General features: G+C 52.4%; 7 protein-coding genes across 7 annotated transcripts; 5 read left to right on the plus strand and 2 right to left on the minus strand.

Annotated features, from left to right (window-relative positions):
- Positions 1 to 64: 64 nt before the first annotated feature.
- Positions 65 to 2,293, plus strand: HO133_006811 (uncharacterized protein; the record flags this gene model as incomplete). Its single annotated transcript, XM_037297707.1, has 5 exons — positions 65 to 757; positions 805 to 1,010; positions 1,067 to 1,137; positions 1,187 to 1,731; positions 1,784 to 2,293. 5 exons carry the CDS (start codon positions 65 to 67, stop codon positions 2,291 to 2,293), a joined length of 2,025 nt encoding a protein of 674 aa, XP_037146908.1.
- A 1,992-nt stretch (positions 2,294 to 4,285) lies between these two features.
- On the plus strand, positions 4,286 to 6,006 carry HO133_006812 (uncharacterized protein; the record flags this gene model as incomplete). The annotated part of the gene is made up of 2 exons (XM_037297708.1): positions 4,286 to 4,288; positions 4,342 to 6,006. 2 exons carry the CDS (start codon positions 4,286 to 4,288, stop codon positions 6,004 to 6,006), a joined length of 1,668 nt encoding a protein of 555 aa, XP_037146909.1.
- Positions 6,007 to 7,941: 1,935 nt separating this feature from the next.
- HO133_006813 (uncharacterized protein) lies at positions 7,942 to 8,580 on the plus strand (the record flags this gene model as incomplete). Its single annotated transcript, XM_037297709.1, has 1 exon — positions 7,942 to 8,580. One exon carries the CDS (start codon positions 7,942 to 7,944, stop codon positions 8,578 to 8,580), a length of 639 nt encoding a protein of 212 aa, XP_037146910.1.
- Positions 8,581 to 8,904: 324 nt separating this feature from the next.
- On the minus strand, positions 8,905 to 9,315 carry HO133_006814 (uncharacterized protein; the record flags this gene model as incomplete). Its single annotated transcript, XM_037297710.1, has 1 exon — positions 8,905 to 9,315. The coding sequence occupies one exon, from the start codon at positions 9,313 to 9,315 to the stop codon at positions 8,905 to 8,907; it is 411 nt and encodes a 136-aa protein (XP_037146911.1).
- A 625-nt stretch (positions 9,316 to 9,940) lies between these two features.
- On the plus strand, positions 9,941 to 11,474 carry HO133_006815 (uncharacterized protein; the record flags this gene model as incomplete). The annotated part of the gene is made up of 4 exons (XM_037297711.1): positions 9,941 to 10,229; positions 10,255 to 10,446; positions 10,513 to 11,009; positions 11,106 to 11,474. 4 exons carry the CDS (start codon positions 9,941 to 9,943, stop codon positions 11,472 to 11,474), a joined length of 1,347 nt encoding a protein of 448 aa, XP_037146912.1.
- A 188-nt stretch (positions 11,475 to 11,662) lies between these two features.
- HO133_006816 (uncharacterized protein) lies at positions 11,663 to 12,677 on the minus strand (the record flags this gene model as incomplete). Its single annotated transcript, XM_037297712.1, has 2 exons — positions 11,663 to 12,309; positions 12,446 to 12,677. 2 exons carry the CDS (start codon positions 12,675 to 12,677, stop codon positions 11,663 to 11,665), a joined length of 879 nt encoding a protein of 292 aa, XP_037146913.1.
- Positions 12,678 to 13,524: 847 nt separating this feature from the next.
- HO133_006817 (uncharacterized protein) lies at positions 13,525 to 14,614 on the plus strand (the record flags this gene model as incomplete). The annotated part of the gene is made up of 3 exons (XM_037297713.1): positions 13,525 to 13,662; positions 13,716 to 14,459; positions 14,513 to 14,614. 3 exons carry the CDS (start codon positions 13,525 to 13,527, stop codon positions 14,612 to 14,614), a joined length of 984 nt encoding a protein of 327 aa, XP_037146914.1.
- Between the last annotated feature and the right edge of the window lie 255 nt (positions 14,615 to 14,869).

Below are 14,869 nucleotides of genomic sequence, written 5' to 3' on the forward strand. Positions count from 1 at the left end.
GCCTGTTTTCCCCAATTGCTCCAAGTTGCTGCCTTCCTCGTACTCTCAATCCACTATCGCCATCATGGATCGCGTCAGGGCCATGATACCCTATTTGAGCCGACGTGGCTGCTTCCAAACGAATTTCTATCGCGTGCACGTCATCTACTTCCTCCTGACCATAATCCTCTCGTCTGTCATCATGTACGGTAGCGGCGTCAACGGTAACAGTGGCGATGCCGAAGCCCTCTTCAAGCTTCGCTACATCGACGCCATCTTCCTTTGTACAAGTGCCATGACTGCCACAGGTTTGTCCACGGTCAATCTGAGCGACATAACGGGCTTCCAGCAGTCCATCCTCTTTCTTCTTGTTCTACTCGGCAACGTGACCATCACTGCTCACGCTACAACCTGGCTAAGGCGGCACTTTTTCCGGAAGCATATGAAGCACTTTCTCCAACACTCCAAGGCTGCAAGGGAGATCGTCGATGGGATTGGTAGAGAGGAGAGCGGCAAAGTGGCATCTTTGACCACCGGTGCTAGTCATTCCACTTCTTCTGGCATCCAAAAACGACCTCGAGGTGGTGGCACGCACCTATCACAGACCAGCACGACTCAGGACCGCAGAAGCCACCACGAGATCGGTCATGGTGGACTTCCGTACCCATGGGAGTGGGAGATCAGTAGGAAGTTCACTTCGAAGTTCACAGCTCCAGCCCGTCCGATCCGAGAACGACCGCACCACCACCTTTCATTCAAGCCATCGTTCGACCGAAAAGTACGATCTTGCACCTCAGTGTACAATCTAGACCTAACAGTGAGTAGGGTCGCTTCCACTCCCTCAGTGAACGCGAGGCTCAAGAGCTTGGTGGTGTGGAGTACCGAGCGTTAGGTGTCCTTATGTGGCTGTTGCCTGTCTACACCATCTTTTGGCTTGCATTGGCCTTGGCGATAATGGTTCCATGGAGCTACAAGGATAGCGTTGCAGATATCGTTCGATATCAACAACCCGGCAACCTTAGCCCTGGCTGGCAAGTGGCAACCTGGAAAACGAGGAAGGCTCACGAAGTTGCTGATTTCTGGCCAGGTGGGCCTCATTTTTGGTCGTCTCCGCCTACAGCAACTGTGGGCTTGACTTGCTCAATCAAAGCATGATCCGTAGGTCAAAGATTGTTGTTCGTAGCTTCAGGTGCTGACACCATATTAGCGTTCCAAGGGTTCTATCTCGCGTTGATCGTTATTGGTGGTGAAACATGGGCAGGAAATACCTTGTTCCCCAGCTTCCTGCGACTCACAATATGGACAACGGCCAAAATCGTCCCTACGCACTCAAAGTTACACCACAGTCTCACGTTCCTGCTCCAGCATCCACGTCGCTGCTTTATTCTCCTCTTCCCGTCCATCAACACATGGTATCTCACCGCCGTTCAAATTTCGCTCCATCTCCTACTTTGGATCTTCTGGATTCTTCTCCAGATTGATTACCCCACAATTACAAGCCTACCGCCCGGAAATCGAACGATCTGTGGGCTATTCCAAGCATCAGGCGTGCGCACAGCTGGCATGTACATTATCAACTTCAGCGAGATTGCCCCTGCCTTGTTGGTATTGTACACTGGTGCAATGTACATATCAGGACTTCCAGTCATCATGTCGATCCGATCGACCAATATATACGAAGAAAGATCGCTTGGGGTGCAGGTACCGGGGAAAGCGGATGATGAAATCGCGTCGGAGCGCTCGTACATTGGAGTAAGCGTCGTTGCTGTTTGTTTTATCAAGTAGTATCGGCTGATTTCTTCAGACGCACTTGCAAAGACAACTCACCTCAGACGCATGGTGGGTCTTCATCAGCTTCTTCCTTATCTGTATCGTGGAGCGCGACGCACTTTCAATCCCATCCCCGGGCTTCGACCTGTACGCCGTCTTCTTCGACACCGTCTCCGCATTCGGTAACGTCGGTGAGAGCACGGGGGTTCCATATGACACGTACTCTTTCTGTGGCGCATGGCATACTGTGAGTAAGCTCATATTGATCATCGTGATGCTCAGGGGCCGCCACAGAGGATTGCCGATGGCGATTGATCGGGCCGTGCTTTTGCCAGGTCAGGAGTTGATGGAGAGGATGGACAAGGAGTACAACGGCACGGTGGACACGAGGGATCGCGCTGAAGTGGAAGAACAGATACGTAAAATGCAAACAGGATCCCAGGCAGAGAAGATAGACGAGGGTCAGGACCCGGGACAAGATCAAGAGACGAAGGAGAAGATGCATCAGGATCCCGCTGAAGAGGCTATTGCTGGAAATGCTTGAGAAGAACTCAAGACTTTCGATAGCACAGATGTCTCCTACCTTTTGAGCCGATCTGTTGTAGCCCACTCACAAGGAAGTCCCCTTTGGCCAATGATACAGCCCATTGACCAATATCGCCTTCTCGGCCAGTGGGCTGTACCGTTGAAGAATGAACCGTGTTATACGACAATCGCCAATAGCTGTATATAGTTGATACTGAATTCTAAACCCCTAGAAACCCAGCGGGGGCTCCTGGCAGAGGGTCTACCCCTGACCTAGCCTGAATGCGAGATCTGTTTTGCCGATTGTACGGATCGTACGCAAAGCGTGAGGGTTTTCAAACGAATGTTTAGCTCTGCCACTGACCACTCAGAGTCTTTAGCAACGGGCCGGGCCACTCGTCAAGAACCCAATGAACTGTATCTGCGACTGAGTTATCAGCAAGTTTAAATGGGCTAATTACCGAATCATACCCCGAAACTATGAATCCTTACCGAATCATACCCCTAATTACTGAATCATACCCCTACACCAAAATTTGGGGTATGATTCGGTAAGGATTAATTGCTTGGGGTATGATTCGGTAATTTACCAAACTTGCTGTGTAGACTATTGGGAGTGAAGACTGTGTGTAGGAGTCACAGACTGGGTGTAGACAGGCTGGGGGGCCAAATTTAGCCCACTGTTAGCAGCAGCCCCCACGGGGGCCCTGCGACGGCCCTACGGGGGCCCTATTTAGGTCTAAATAGGGGTGTCTGGCTGTCAAGCGCAAAAAAAGCCTGGTCCCGGGGGTGTCTGCGCTTGACAGCCAGACCCCTATTTAAACCTAAATAGGGCCCCCGTAGGGCCGTCGCAGGACCCCGTGGGAGCTGCTGCTAACACCCACTCGGCTTTCGTCTGATATTTAAGCTGGTAGGTCACCCATTAAATACGGTCGGAGATATTTCCTCTTTTCTATGGTCGGATGGCCCAGGTCGCGAATTTTCTCCTTTGCGATTTTTGTCATGAATGGCAAATTACCAAATCATACCCCAAGTAATGGCAAATTACTGAATCATACCCCTAGGGGTATGATTCAGTAATTAGGGGTATGATTCGGTAAGGATTCATAGTTTCGGGGTATGAATTAGTAATTAGCCCAAGTTCAAAATTTCTAAAAACGACTAGAATCCTGTATATGACATTCTCTGTTGAGACGTTCCGTCTACCGGTACGTCAGAAGAGCGAGACAGGTCGCTTTGAGACAGAGTCACAGTTGGTCAGAATCTGCCCCTCAATCACTGTACCAGTACCGCCGCTAATCTTCTTCGGGACTACGACTCTTCAACCTCTGGAAAGTGATGAACGTCCTAGCAGGCTTCGTCACTCTCCATGATGTCGTCGCTCTCCAGAGTAAGAACATGGTACTTACGAGGCTTTGCGATTGAAGGTCCATGCTTGGATCTGCACTTGCCATGGACGGGTTTGCCTGTGAGATATCTGCTGGGAAGAAACACCTGAAGCTTCTCTAACAGATACAAACTTGACCTGAAGGACTACAGCCAACCTCTCAATCTTCTTCTCTTCTCCATCGGGCAATTGACTACTTTTTACTACTCCTCTCCGACACCCTTCTCTCTGATCACTTTTTCTCTTTGTCGACCTCACGAGCACTCTCGAGTATTCACTCTCTCCATCAACCTTCTCAGTCGGTCATCACTTCTCCGTCGACCAATTCTATGTTCTCAGTGAGCACCGCTTCCGCAGCTACAAGACCACAGACAACCTGCCCATTTCAACAGCTCTCAGACCGTCATACTCCGACACAATCTGTCTCAGTGTGGTATCGCTATCATAAATCTATATCCAGCCAGCATTTTCATCGCCGTTCAGCAATCCCAAGCCAGAACATTGGACTTATAGACTGTGAACTTTCGCAAGGCTTGGATTGTTGCATTTCTGCATTGATTTGCTCTAGGAGAGATTACCGCATCCGAAGATCTACTCTAAGCAGCAGCGGGAAGGATTGGCGCCATGGTAGGTCAAACCCTGCCATGGCTTTCAACACGTCTAAAGCCGAGGGATTATAGGAAGGTCAAATGCTTCTCAACCCGGCCATTCTCTGGGGTATCCTGATCTCAGAGTGCGAGAGAGGTTCTGAATGCGGCGAGGCAAATGAAGCTAAAAATGGCTCACTGGATGCCGCAACCACGGGCCTGGCATATCAGGAACAACAAGAAACCGCCCAACCCAACGAGACTGCAGAAAGGCCATTTGCCGAACCTGCAATCCTATGGGGTATACTTTCCTCAGCGGCTTCTCCCCAGGCCATGAACGATGGATCTGTCAATTTCCCAGAATCTGAAGTGCTTGATATGGACGCCATCGTCAACATCTGGCTCGCCGCAGGATATGACTGTCAGCTGCCATTGGAGGAGACTGCAGCTGGCTCGGCCGTCACAGATGCCATGCTCATCGATGGCGGGGAATCGATGCAACCCTACCAGTCTCCGGACCCAATTGGCCCCTATATTATCAAAGAATCGCCGGGAAAAGGCCAGGGTGTTTTCGCTGCTCGACACGTCGTCAAAGGAGAACGCGTTCTAGTCGATAAGCCATTCTTCGTTGTCACCAAGCCATACAATGCTCGAACAGTCCTCGAAGAATTTCAGCGCATGCCCTTTGCAAGACGACAACAGTATATGCAGTTGCACTGCCCCAATCGCTCGGACAATACTAACATGATCGACGTCATGTGTATTTTCGAGGCCAATTGCTTCAACATTGGGTCCGCGGCCGCCATGTTCTTAACCGCGACACGATTCAACCACTCTTGCCTCCCCAACATCTACTACTCCTGGAGCGAAAAGCGCGATGAGATAGTCCTGCACAGCATGACCGACATCCCAGAAGGGGAAGAGATGACAATCTGCTACGGACGCGCCTTCTGCACACGAGACCAGCGCCAATCCGAGCTCCGCATCTACAATTTCTACTGCGGTTGCCCGGCATGTCAGACCGAAACCGCCTCCGGAAAAGCGAGCGAGTCGCGCCGTCTCGTCATGAAGGCTCTCAACGACCAGATCATCATGTTTCAGTCCATGCTGAACGAGGCGCTGCTGGTCTACGGACTGCAAGACCCTCTAACGCCGGTCTTGCAACTGATAGGGCTTATTAAAGAGGAAGGATTGCATGGGGAGCTGATGACGCCGTACCGCGACGCAGCGGATTATCTCCGGGACCGAGGGAATTTCGAGGAAGCGTTGACGTTTGCGCACTTGGAGCTGGAGGAGGAAGTGGTGTGTCTTGGGGACGACTCGGATGTCGTTTGCAAGACCATCGAATACATTGAGGAGCTGGAGCAGGAACTCGAGAAGGCAAAGGGGGCGGAGATGCAGGAATATGAGGAGACCGAAGAGCTTGAGCCGGACGTCTTGGACGACCGGGACAACGAACCCGCAGACTCTGACGCAGAAATTCAGTCGCCGGAACAGACGCATGGAGCAAAAGCGCCGGAAGCGGAAGCAGAAGCAGACCCCGCCGAAGAAGCAAAGCCCCAAGAATTCGACTCCGACAAGCAAGCGCTCTCAAAGCGGTCGGATCCCGAGCCCAACGCATCGCACATTGCGGCCACCGTCGAGCCCCGCAAAAAGCCTCCGGCGAAGGAACCAGACGAACTAACCCAAGACGCCGGTTTCCACGAGGGCTGCATCGACTCACGGTCCTCGAGTCAGCGTCTCGAGCGCAAGAAATGAATGACCCCGGTCCGCGGCACCAGACGCACGACTGAGCGAATGGATAGGGGTAAGGCGTGGATGAGCGAGTTTCAGAGAGAGGGTGGGAGCGGTCGATGCTAGGTCGTTTCTCCCGCCTGGCGCAAAGCTCCAACCACCACCTCCTTCGAGCGGACGGAGTAAGTAACATCGTCTATGCGTGGACCACGAGCTTGGTTTGCCTGTTTGCTTTTTACTGAACTGAACACGAGCTAGAAGAAGGCGAAAGAGAGAGGGAGGGGGAGGGAGAGAGCAGGATATTTGGGATAGCAGATCCTGTTAGATGTGTAGACATGGGCCGGGAGATGTATCTTCTGGATATTTGATTGACTTGGATTGAATTGAATATATGAGTTTCAGGGTGACGTATCTTACATCACACAAAAGCCAACAAGCAAGCGAGCGAGCGAGAGCAATGAGTGAGAGCGACAACTTATCCATCAATGCAAGCGAGCGATTTCCCTTCCAACATGCTCCCCAAACCTGACCACCCATTCTTTCTCCTACCTACCTACCTACCAACCAACCAACCAACCAAGCAGCAAAACAGAACATCACACAACACCACACCAGCCCCATACTAAACCCAACAGCAAGCAAGCGACCACCACAGCCCCACAACTCGCTCCTCCACACCCGCGTACACAGACACCGAAGCGCGCGAGTGAATAAGCGAATGCATGTCCCCCTTTAGCCACGATGCACCCTTTCCATCTGAACGATGTTTACTTCCCCAATAGCACACGCAACGCATCAGTCAGGAAGGAAGAAAGGGAGGAAGAAGGAAGGGAGCAACCACATGCATCTACGCGATCTCTTCACGCGGCTGACGTACATACATACATACTCGCACCCTTGGGCCACGGGACATGCATACCGCGGTCGATGGATTGAATGAATGAATAAAGAGATGATGGTGAAAGAAAGCATGCTCGCACGGAGAGGAGCAGGGGGTAGCGTGGTCGGACTGTCTACAACGTGGCCGTGATAGCATAGGGTTCGATTGGGCTGGGGTCTTCCGCTGGGGTTCAGAGTGGAGTCTGATAGGTATGACTTCAAGCGTGCGTTCGGACTCATCATCACTGCTTAAGGGCATTCGTGGTTAAAGCTGGCCGCGGGCAACTTGCCGTTTTTCGTTCTGGTTGGTGTTGTAAGTTGGTGTTGCTAACGCCAGGCAAACTGGTTGGGATTGCATCACGCGAAAGATATCGAAGTTGTGGTGGGAAGTGGTTCGTTCACGGAAGGTTGCGCATGATCTTGCGGAGGAGATCAAGATCGTTGGCAATTCAATTATCTGGGGATTCTCCAAGGACCTTTGGATTGAGGTAGCTGTGAGGAACGTAATTGGCGATCTTAATAGCAGATCTGGTGCTGCACCGGATCAACAGTACGCCGCACATAGGCCGTAAACGATAGCTGGATGATAGCCTTGAATAGGATATGGCGCTTGAGGTCGCTGTCTCGGGGTACGATGTGTCGATTGCAGACATGGTATAGTGATTTCGGGTCCTGATTGGCAACCACGGTACCGAAGCCGGTCATTCTTACGGACTGGGTACTAAAGTCTAAAAGACCTCAAGCGCCTGCGCATGTAAACCTTTAAGCAAGACGAATCGGTTGGCGCCTCTATGACATGCGATTCGCGAGCCATGGCTATGTGCGCAGAGTCTCTCACCACGAACGCGTGATCTGAGCATCTTCATCCTCTCACGCCCAAAGAGGGATACTCGTACCCTTTCATCCACTTTTGGAGGTTCGAACGAACCATCGCTGTCGTTGACTTGCCCCATTTTCACCGTACTCGTCTATGATGACGACAGCTTTGGCTTGACTGAAGAGTATTTTGTGACGTCCATGGTTTATCTTCGTCGCTTTGTTGCATTTCCGTGAACCGTGTTTCCGGCCTGTTGAAGCGCCATGGCTCTCCAGAGCTTCGTTACGATTGCAATACTCTTTAATTGGGGCTCAGCGGTATCGGCGTACCCTCAAGCACAGGATCTTGGAGAGGCGCAGAAGATCTATCCACGGACTGTATCTGGTGACGTCCATCAGATTTCGGTACCAACAAACAGTACGACAGCTCCGCCGCTACCACCACCACCCGTAGGCGTCATCGAGTGTTTCGCGCCTGGCGTAGGCCGCAAAACCACAGACGTCGACGGCTGCCGTCCTACACTCAACCACTTCCGTACATTTCCCAACTATCGCCTCATCCAAGATTTCATGGAAGGCCGATACCCAAAGCTACCGTCTAAGCCTCCATACGCCATCCACCAAATACGGAGTACCTGCGCAGTGCAGATTGCTTCGGGAGATTCTTATACCATCGATGACTTCTCGTTTGAGCAGGCTAGAGCTTTGGCAACTGAGATACTGGAGGTTTGTCAGGATCATGGCGGTTGCGGGGGATTCGCGCCAATTGGGCATGGGGTTGGGTGGAAAGTCGTTGTCATCGGATTTACATTGCCTCCGGGTCCTCCTGATCGTACAGGCCTGCTTGAGGAAGTTGGTTCAGGGAATGGGACGTCAATGCCAGTCAGGATCGCTGAGGTTTGAGGGTAAGTTGATGAGTCTCGTAGTGAGGAGTTGGGGGGTTCGTGGAGAAAAGAGGAGAAGAAAAAGAAAGAGAAAGAGAAGGGGAAGGAGGAGGAGGAGGAGAAGGAGGAGGAGGAGGAGGAGGAGGAGGAGGAGAAGGAGGGGACGACTTGGGGGTGAGACATATGTGCTACGAAGCGAGGACTCAGTGTAGCTGATGCAACCCGTGCTACAAGCCCGCAGCTACAAAATCACGTAGCCTATGCCTGTAGATATCCGCGACCGATCAGCGAACAAAGGTTTGTCTAAGCATTGGTCGGTCTCACGGCAGAATTCACACAGCGTCTATCTCCTCAACCTCCTCGACTCAAGCAGATACCCCAACCACGGCAGCCCAGTGAACGCCGTGAACAACCAGAATTGAGGAAAGCCTTCGCCAAACTCCGGATCAACTCCCAGAGCCCCAGGATAGAGAATGCCACTGAGCCCAGTAACATAGTACAGACTAGCCAAGATAGCCGCGGTTCTCAACGAGTCCTTGGGCTGAGCTGTAGGGCGCCAGGTATAATATACGGTCAAGATGCCTAAAGCAAGACCGAGCGACATGCTCTGGCCGTTGTGAAACTTGGCATGAGGAGGCCAGCGTGGGTTCAGGACGTGAGTTTCGCTCCAATCTGCAGCGTAGGTACCGATGGATGTGACGACGGCGGAGACGGTTAAGCAGATGCGACCAAGGGAGATAGGTGGGCGAGGCATGTTGTTAGGCAGGTTTCACTGGAATGTGAAGCGACGTCAACAACTTGATGTGCTGGATGGAAATGCTAAATAGTATATCACCCGGACTGTCAATTGTCCGAAGGTCCGGCTTGGCACGTCTAGATTGAGAATAGCGGAGTCGACATAAGGAGCCATTGCTGTCAAAAAAAACAACTGGTGAACATTGTCTTCATCCTGCCTGTGCTTGCATTTTTGCCTCCTCAGATTGTGCTGAGGAACTGGAATTCTGCAAACGTGTGCCATATATTGAGTATAAGTATAGACATAATATCAACGTGAGGCAGTACAAGGGTCAAGAGTACTAGTACCTGTTGAATTAGCAAGATGAAAGATGCATTTCTCACCATCAGTCAACGCTTCCTCATCGATTCAAAAATCTCGGAAAAGCCACAAACGAATGTCTGAGCGTGACACTAGTGTGGACGCTTCACGCATATCATGGCGCATCGTCACGAAGACCAAGGCTTCCCGACGCTTCAGCGGTTAAATTTCCTCGAACATCAGCACGACTCTCTTCCTGGCACTGTCGGACCTTTAATCTCCGCAGCTTTTCACAGTCCTCTGCAGGGTATCCAGTCCCCGTCGCAGTCATTCGCCATTAATCATGCTCAGTCATCAGACGCTGCCACTGGCCATCGTCCGCCCCGTGGCTCCGGACTGGGCTGAGTGTGACTTCACTCGAGTCATGGGTTCTCAAATCGCAGCGCCGGATTGCTATCAGGGCTCAGAAGAGAACCTGCAGGAAGGGATGACCGCGGTCCCTTACTACCTACGGCGAGGGTATCCAGGCTCGGAAGCAAGCGGTGCGGTCACGGTACCCATGTCCTTCACACAAGGTTGGCACACTGCATCAAGCAAACCCCACGATGCCATCCGCGGAATGACTTCAAGACGTAGGAACGTGTACCATCTCCGTAGAAGCCGCAGCCCCAGAGTTCAGTGCACCTAATTTCTTTCGCATCGTACCCAACCACATTCGTGGCATGGCAGGCTACATCATCGACAAATGCGTAGTCGGAGGAGGTGGCATCGGTGGTTTTGTCACTGATGGCTGGGCTTCAGTGACCAACATGGTTGGAAGTCCACTCAAACGTTCTGATTTAGCCGCTTGTACGTGAACCCTCTCAAATTTCATTCCGTCATATGAGATGTTCCTACTCACCGCGCAAAAAAAAGACCCCCGCGATGGCGCCTTCATCACCGTATCCGTCACGGTGCAAGGCAAGCGAGTGAGACCTGGCGACACGGATTCAAAGACAGCCGCTCTCATCTCAAACTTCGCAGCTACGCGTGGTATATCTTTTCAGGACGAAGGGTTGGTAAACTATTTCGCTACAATTGCACTCGACCTGGACAGTCGTGCGCAACATATGGAGCGAGGTGGTACGCTGACCTTTCGGGATGACGTGGGTACGGATTCCGAGATCAGTGACACGATCTATGAGCGTGACAGGCGTCTCGGGGCTCCTTCCGTCGCTGATTGCGATCAGTCGGAATGGCAGGGCTTGGGGAGTGCAGGCCAGAACGTCGTCCTGCATCCGGGGACCACGAAGTTCTTTTCTTCGAGTAAGTACATCATCTCCGGGAAGTATCTAGACCACAGCACAGTAGTCAAGCTCTCGGCAACCCTGGCGATCGCTTTGAGACACCGCACCTCCACCGCTCTCCCACTCGTCCATCATCGCACCAGCTTACCGTGCCCCGCGCTCTAGACACCTGCACCCTAGTCATATCCCCCCTCGTCTCCGTGGACCCTAACCCGGGCCCAGCTCACCGCAGCCTATGAGACCCTCGCGGACTTCTGCGTGCAGAACCCCATCCGGCCGTCCCAAGGGGACCGGGCTTATTTCTCAATATCCCCAACCATGACATCCATCAACCCGTTCCAGCGACGCAAGACGAGGCGAAAGGCACGCGCGGTGTCTCTTTTGGACAACAGTCCGAGGGGCATGGATGGGGGTGGGAGGATGGAGAGGAGAGATGGGGTGGGGAATGCGACTGGGTTGAATGCGTTGCCGGCGGGTGTGAATGCGACTCTGTTGGCTCATGACGGCGCGGCTAGCATACAGTGTGAGTGGGTGCAAGCGCAGCGGGGAGGTGATGTGGCGAAGTGCCAGACATCGCAACGAATGATGTAGTGAGGATGAAGGAATGACAGGTCTGAAAGTCTTTCAGTAGCCGTTTTCTTTAGTAGCAGTAGGACGGCCATTGTACAAAAGCGAACGGATGTAAGCATAGCAAAGAAGTGACATGCAAAGAGTCGCCAGACGGCCTGGAAATGCAAGAAGGGTAAAACTTTTCCACGGGCAAACACTCATTCAACACCCTACAACCCCTGTCCCTTATCCAGTTTCCCGACCCAAACGCTCATCGTCTCCACGCCCTTGACCCCGCCCTCCACCGCCTCCAAAGCTCCCACCACAGCCTCTTTCATACCCGTCAAAACCCCTCCCAGACCTTCATGCCGCTTCACCACCTCCTGCACTTCCCTCTCGAACCCTTGACTCAGTATGCCCAAAACCTCCCACCTCCCATCCTGCAGCCCCTTCGGCGGCACCACCACCTTCTCATCCTTGACAGCCCAGCCCTCCCCTCGCGCAATATCCTTGATCCACTCCGGGCCGCTGATATTCCTCACATTCCTCTCCTCGCTCCCCCTTTCGGCCTGAAGCCTGCTCGAAGTGAGAGCCGCGAGCACGTGCGGGACCGAGGCTAGCGACGGGGCGCGGAGGGCGTATTCGGCGACGCAGAGGCTCGCGGCTGGGGTCGTGTGGGCGGGGAGGAGGCGCAGGAGGGAGGGGAAGGTGGAGGGGGAGGAGAAGTACCAGAGGGAGTGGAAGAGGATGACGTGGGTGTAAGGGGTTTGGTTGGTGGAGAGGTGGTGGTCCGGGGAGTCTTCGATCCAGCTGATGCGGGGACCGAGGTGGGAGGCGGAGAGCTGGGCTTGGGATTGGCCGATTGTGATGGGGGAGCCTGAGCGGGAAGGTGAGATGCTGTTGAAGAAGTTGAGGAAGAAGGAGGAGGAGGAGGAGGAGAAGAAGAAGAAGAAGAACAAGAACAAGAAGAAGATAAAGCAATTCACGTGCGAGACTTGGAAAGATGGGCGTACCGTAGCTCAAAGGAGCAGGATCCACAGCGTCGACGTGTCCGCTCTCACCCACTGCTGTTGCGAGTACGATGGTGCAGTCGCCTTGGCCTGGACCGATTTCAAGGACACGAGAGCCGGGAAGGATGTTCCATGACTTGACTATGTTAACACGGTGTTCGAATTGGGGACGGTAGTCGGGGCTGGCGCCGTAGATCTTGAGCAGGGCGTCGATGTCAAAGGTGTTGGATGCCATGTTTAGTAGATGACAGAGACTAGAAGATGATCTCGCTTTGCAAAGCGATGCTTACCCTCCTCCGTACTATCGACATGTTGGAGTTGATGTAGGGCTGTTCTGTGGAAGGATTCATGCAGGATGACCGAGCTGACTGCATGTTGAATGCCAGGCGAACATTCGAGAAGGAGACCCTGAGTAGTTTCTTTTAAGGTAGATAAGACGCGCGAAACAGTTTCAGTGAGCGATCAAGGCAGAAATAGATTCAAAAGAACATGCTTGCATCCAACCGCAAGATATTCGCTATGATGTGACAACTTCCTTGCCCTTGGCTCAAAATTCATCCTACTTCAAGGCTCATGCAGTCTTTTTCTCACAGACTAAAACCATCTCTGTCCTGAGGCACATGATATTGTAAATATATAATAAAGATATACAGCGCAAGCATCTAGCATCCGAGAATAATGCGTCTTGGAAAGTTCAACATGGCTCCAGCAGTGGGCGACAAAAGTCACCGGAATGCCAAGATTTGCCAAGGCTACACCAACTGCTGTTGAAAACGATGCTTTTTGCGTCTACTTTTCTTTCCAGCACCCTTTCTAGTACTACCATAAGCTCGATTTCAACGGCATTCTACCTTTATAATTAGGACACAGAATTTGGTTGCTGTGGCTGTAGCCCTAGCAAGTCTTGGCATTCTGGTGACCTTTACCTTACATTGTCTGCCATGGTGATGCTTTGATCAGCCCTACAGACCCACGCTAGCAATCTGGTGGCGCTATAACCAAAGAGGCAGAGGGCTGTGAGCTGATCATTATCCTACCTAGACACTCTTCCACATTTCGCAACAACAAGAGCATTGAGCAAGATGTCACAATACAATGCCCAAGGCTACCAGAACAGTTATGGTCCTCGTACCACCCACCGAAAATCCCTCCTCATCGGCATCAACTACGAGGGCCAGCAAAGCGCCCTTCGAGGCTGCCGGCAAGATGTCCGCAACATGGTACTTCGGACCACCACGCACCCCCCAACCATGATATGCTGAGACCTTCATAGTCTCAATTCCTCATCTCCCGCGGCTACCCCACCGATGAGCGCAGTATGGTCATCCTCACCGACGACCGCCAGGGCCCCTTCTACGCCTCGGGCCACAACATCCTGGCCGCAATGGACTGGCTCGTCAGTGAGCCAAATACACAATGCTTCCTACATTACTCTGGCCACGGTGGTCAGGTCAAAGATCCCGATGGTGACCGAGAAAGCGGATACGATGATACGATTGTCCCTGTCGACTATCAGACGAAAGGGCAATTGGACAGTGATACCCTACACCGACATCTTGTGTCGAAGCTTCATCCCACCAGCAGTCTTTTCGTAGTATTTGATTGCTGCCACTCAGGCTCCGCCATCGAACTTCCCTTCGTCTACCGCACAGACTCCGACGGCAACGTCACCCTAGTCGACAGCGTCAAGGAAGGCATCAGCCTGTTGGCTCACGCCCAAGGTCTCTTACAGGGTGGCTTCTCGGCTAGTAAAATCAACGACGCGAAAGCTTTGTTCGCCGGTGCACAATCTTTCTTCTCGGGGCTGAAGCATAGGGGTGAACATCAGGAGGAGGGATTGGGGGAAGAGCATTTCCAGGAGGATTGGGCGCATGAGGGAAGGAGTGTGTTCATGTTCAGTGGATGTAGAGACGATCAGACGAGTGCAGATGCAAATATTGCGGGAAGCCATGTGGGAGCTATGAGTTGGGCGTTGTTGGAGACGCTTTACTCGAGGCCGGGCCAGAGTTATGTTGAGGTATGTGCATCGTTGTGGTATAGGTCTGAGTGGATACTAACCTGGTCATCCAGGTTTTGCAAAATACGAGGCAATTATTGTTGGGGAAATACAAACAGATACCCCAACTCTCCGTTGGCTCGCAGGTGGATCTGAACCAACCGCTGAAGTTTTAAGGTGTTGTAATGCTCTTTCTGGACTACGAGACCAGAAAGGTGAAGCTGCGAGCGCAAGGGTCTAGGATGAACAATTCAGAAGTCATCGGCGTTTGGTGGAGGTACCAAGTCGGAATGAATCATGACAGATCAAAGGCACACGCTGCGGGATAGTTGAGAGGTCGTGTTTCCCAGCACTCAGATCACTTTGCCATCTACGTGAGACTGATTTCCAAAGCATTGCGAAAACATTCAGCTATTTTCTATTTTCCTCGC

Source organism: Letharia lupina, assembly GCF_014066315.1.
Source record: "Letharia lupina isolate WasteWater1 chromosome Unknown contig_27, whole genome shotgun sequence".
NCBI lineage: Eukaryota > Fungi > Ascomycota > Lecanoromycetes > Lecanorales > Parmeliaceae > Letharia > Letharia lupina.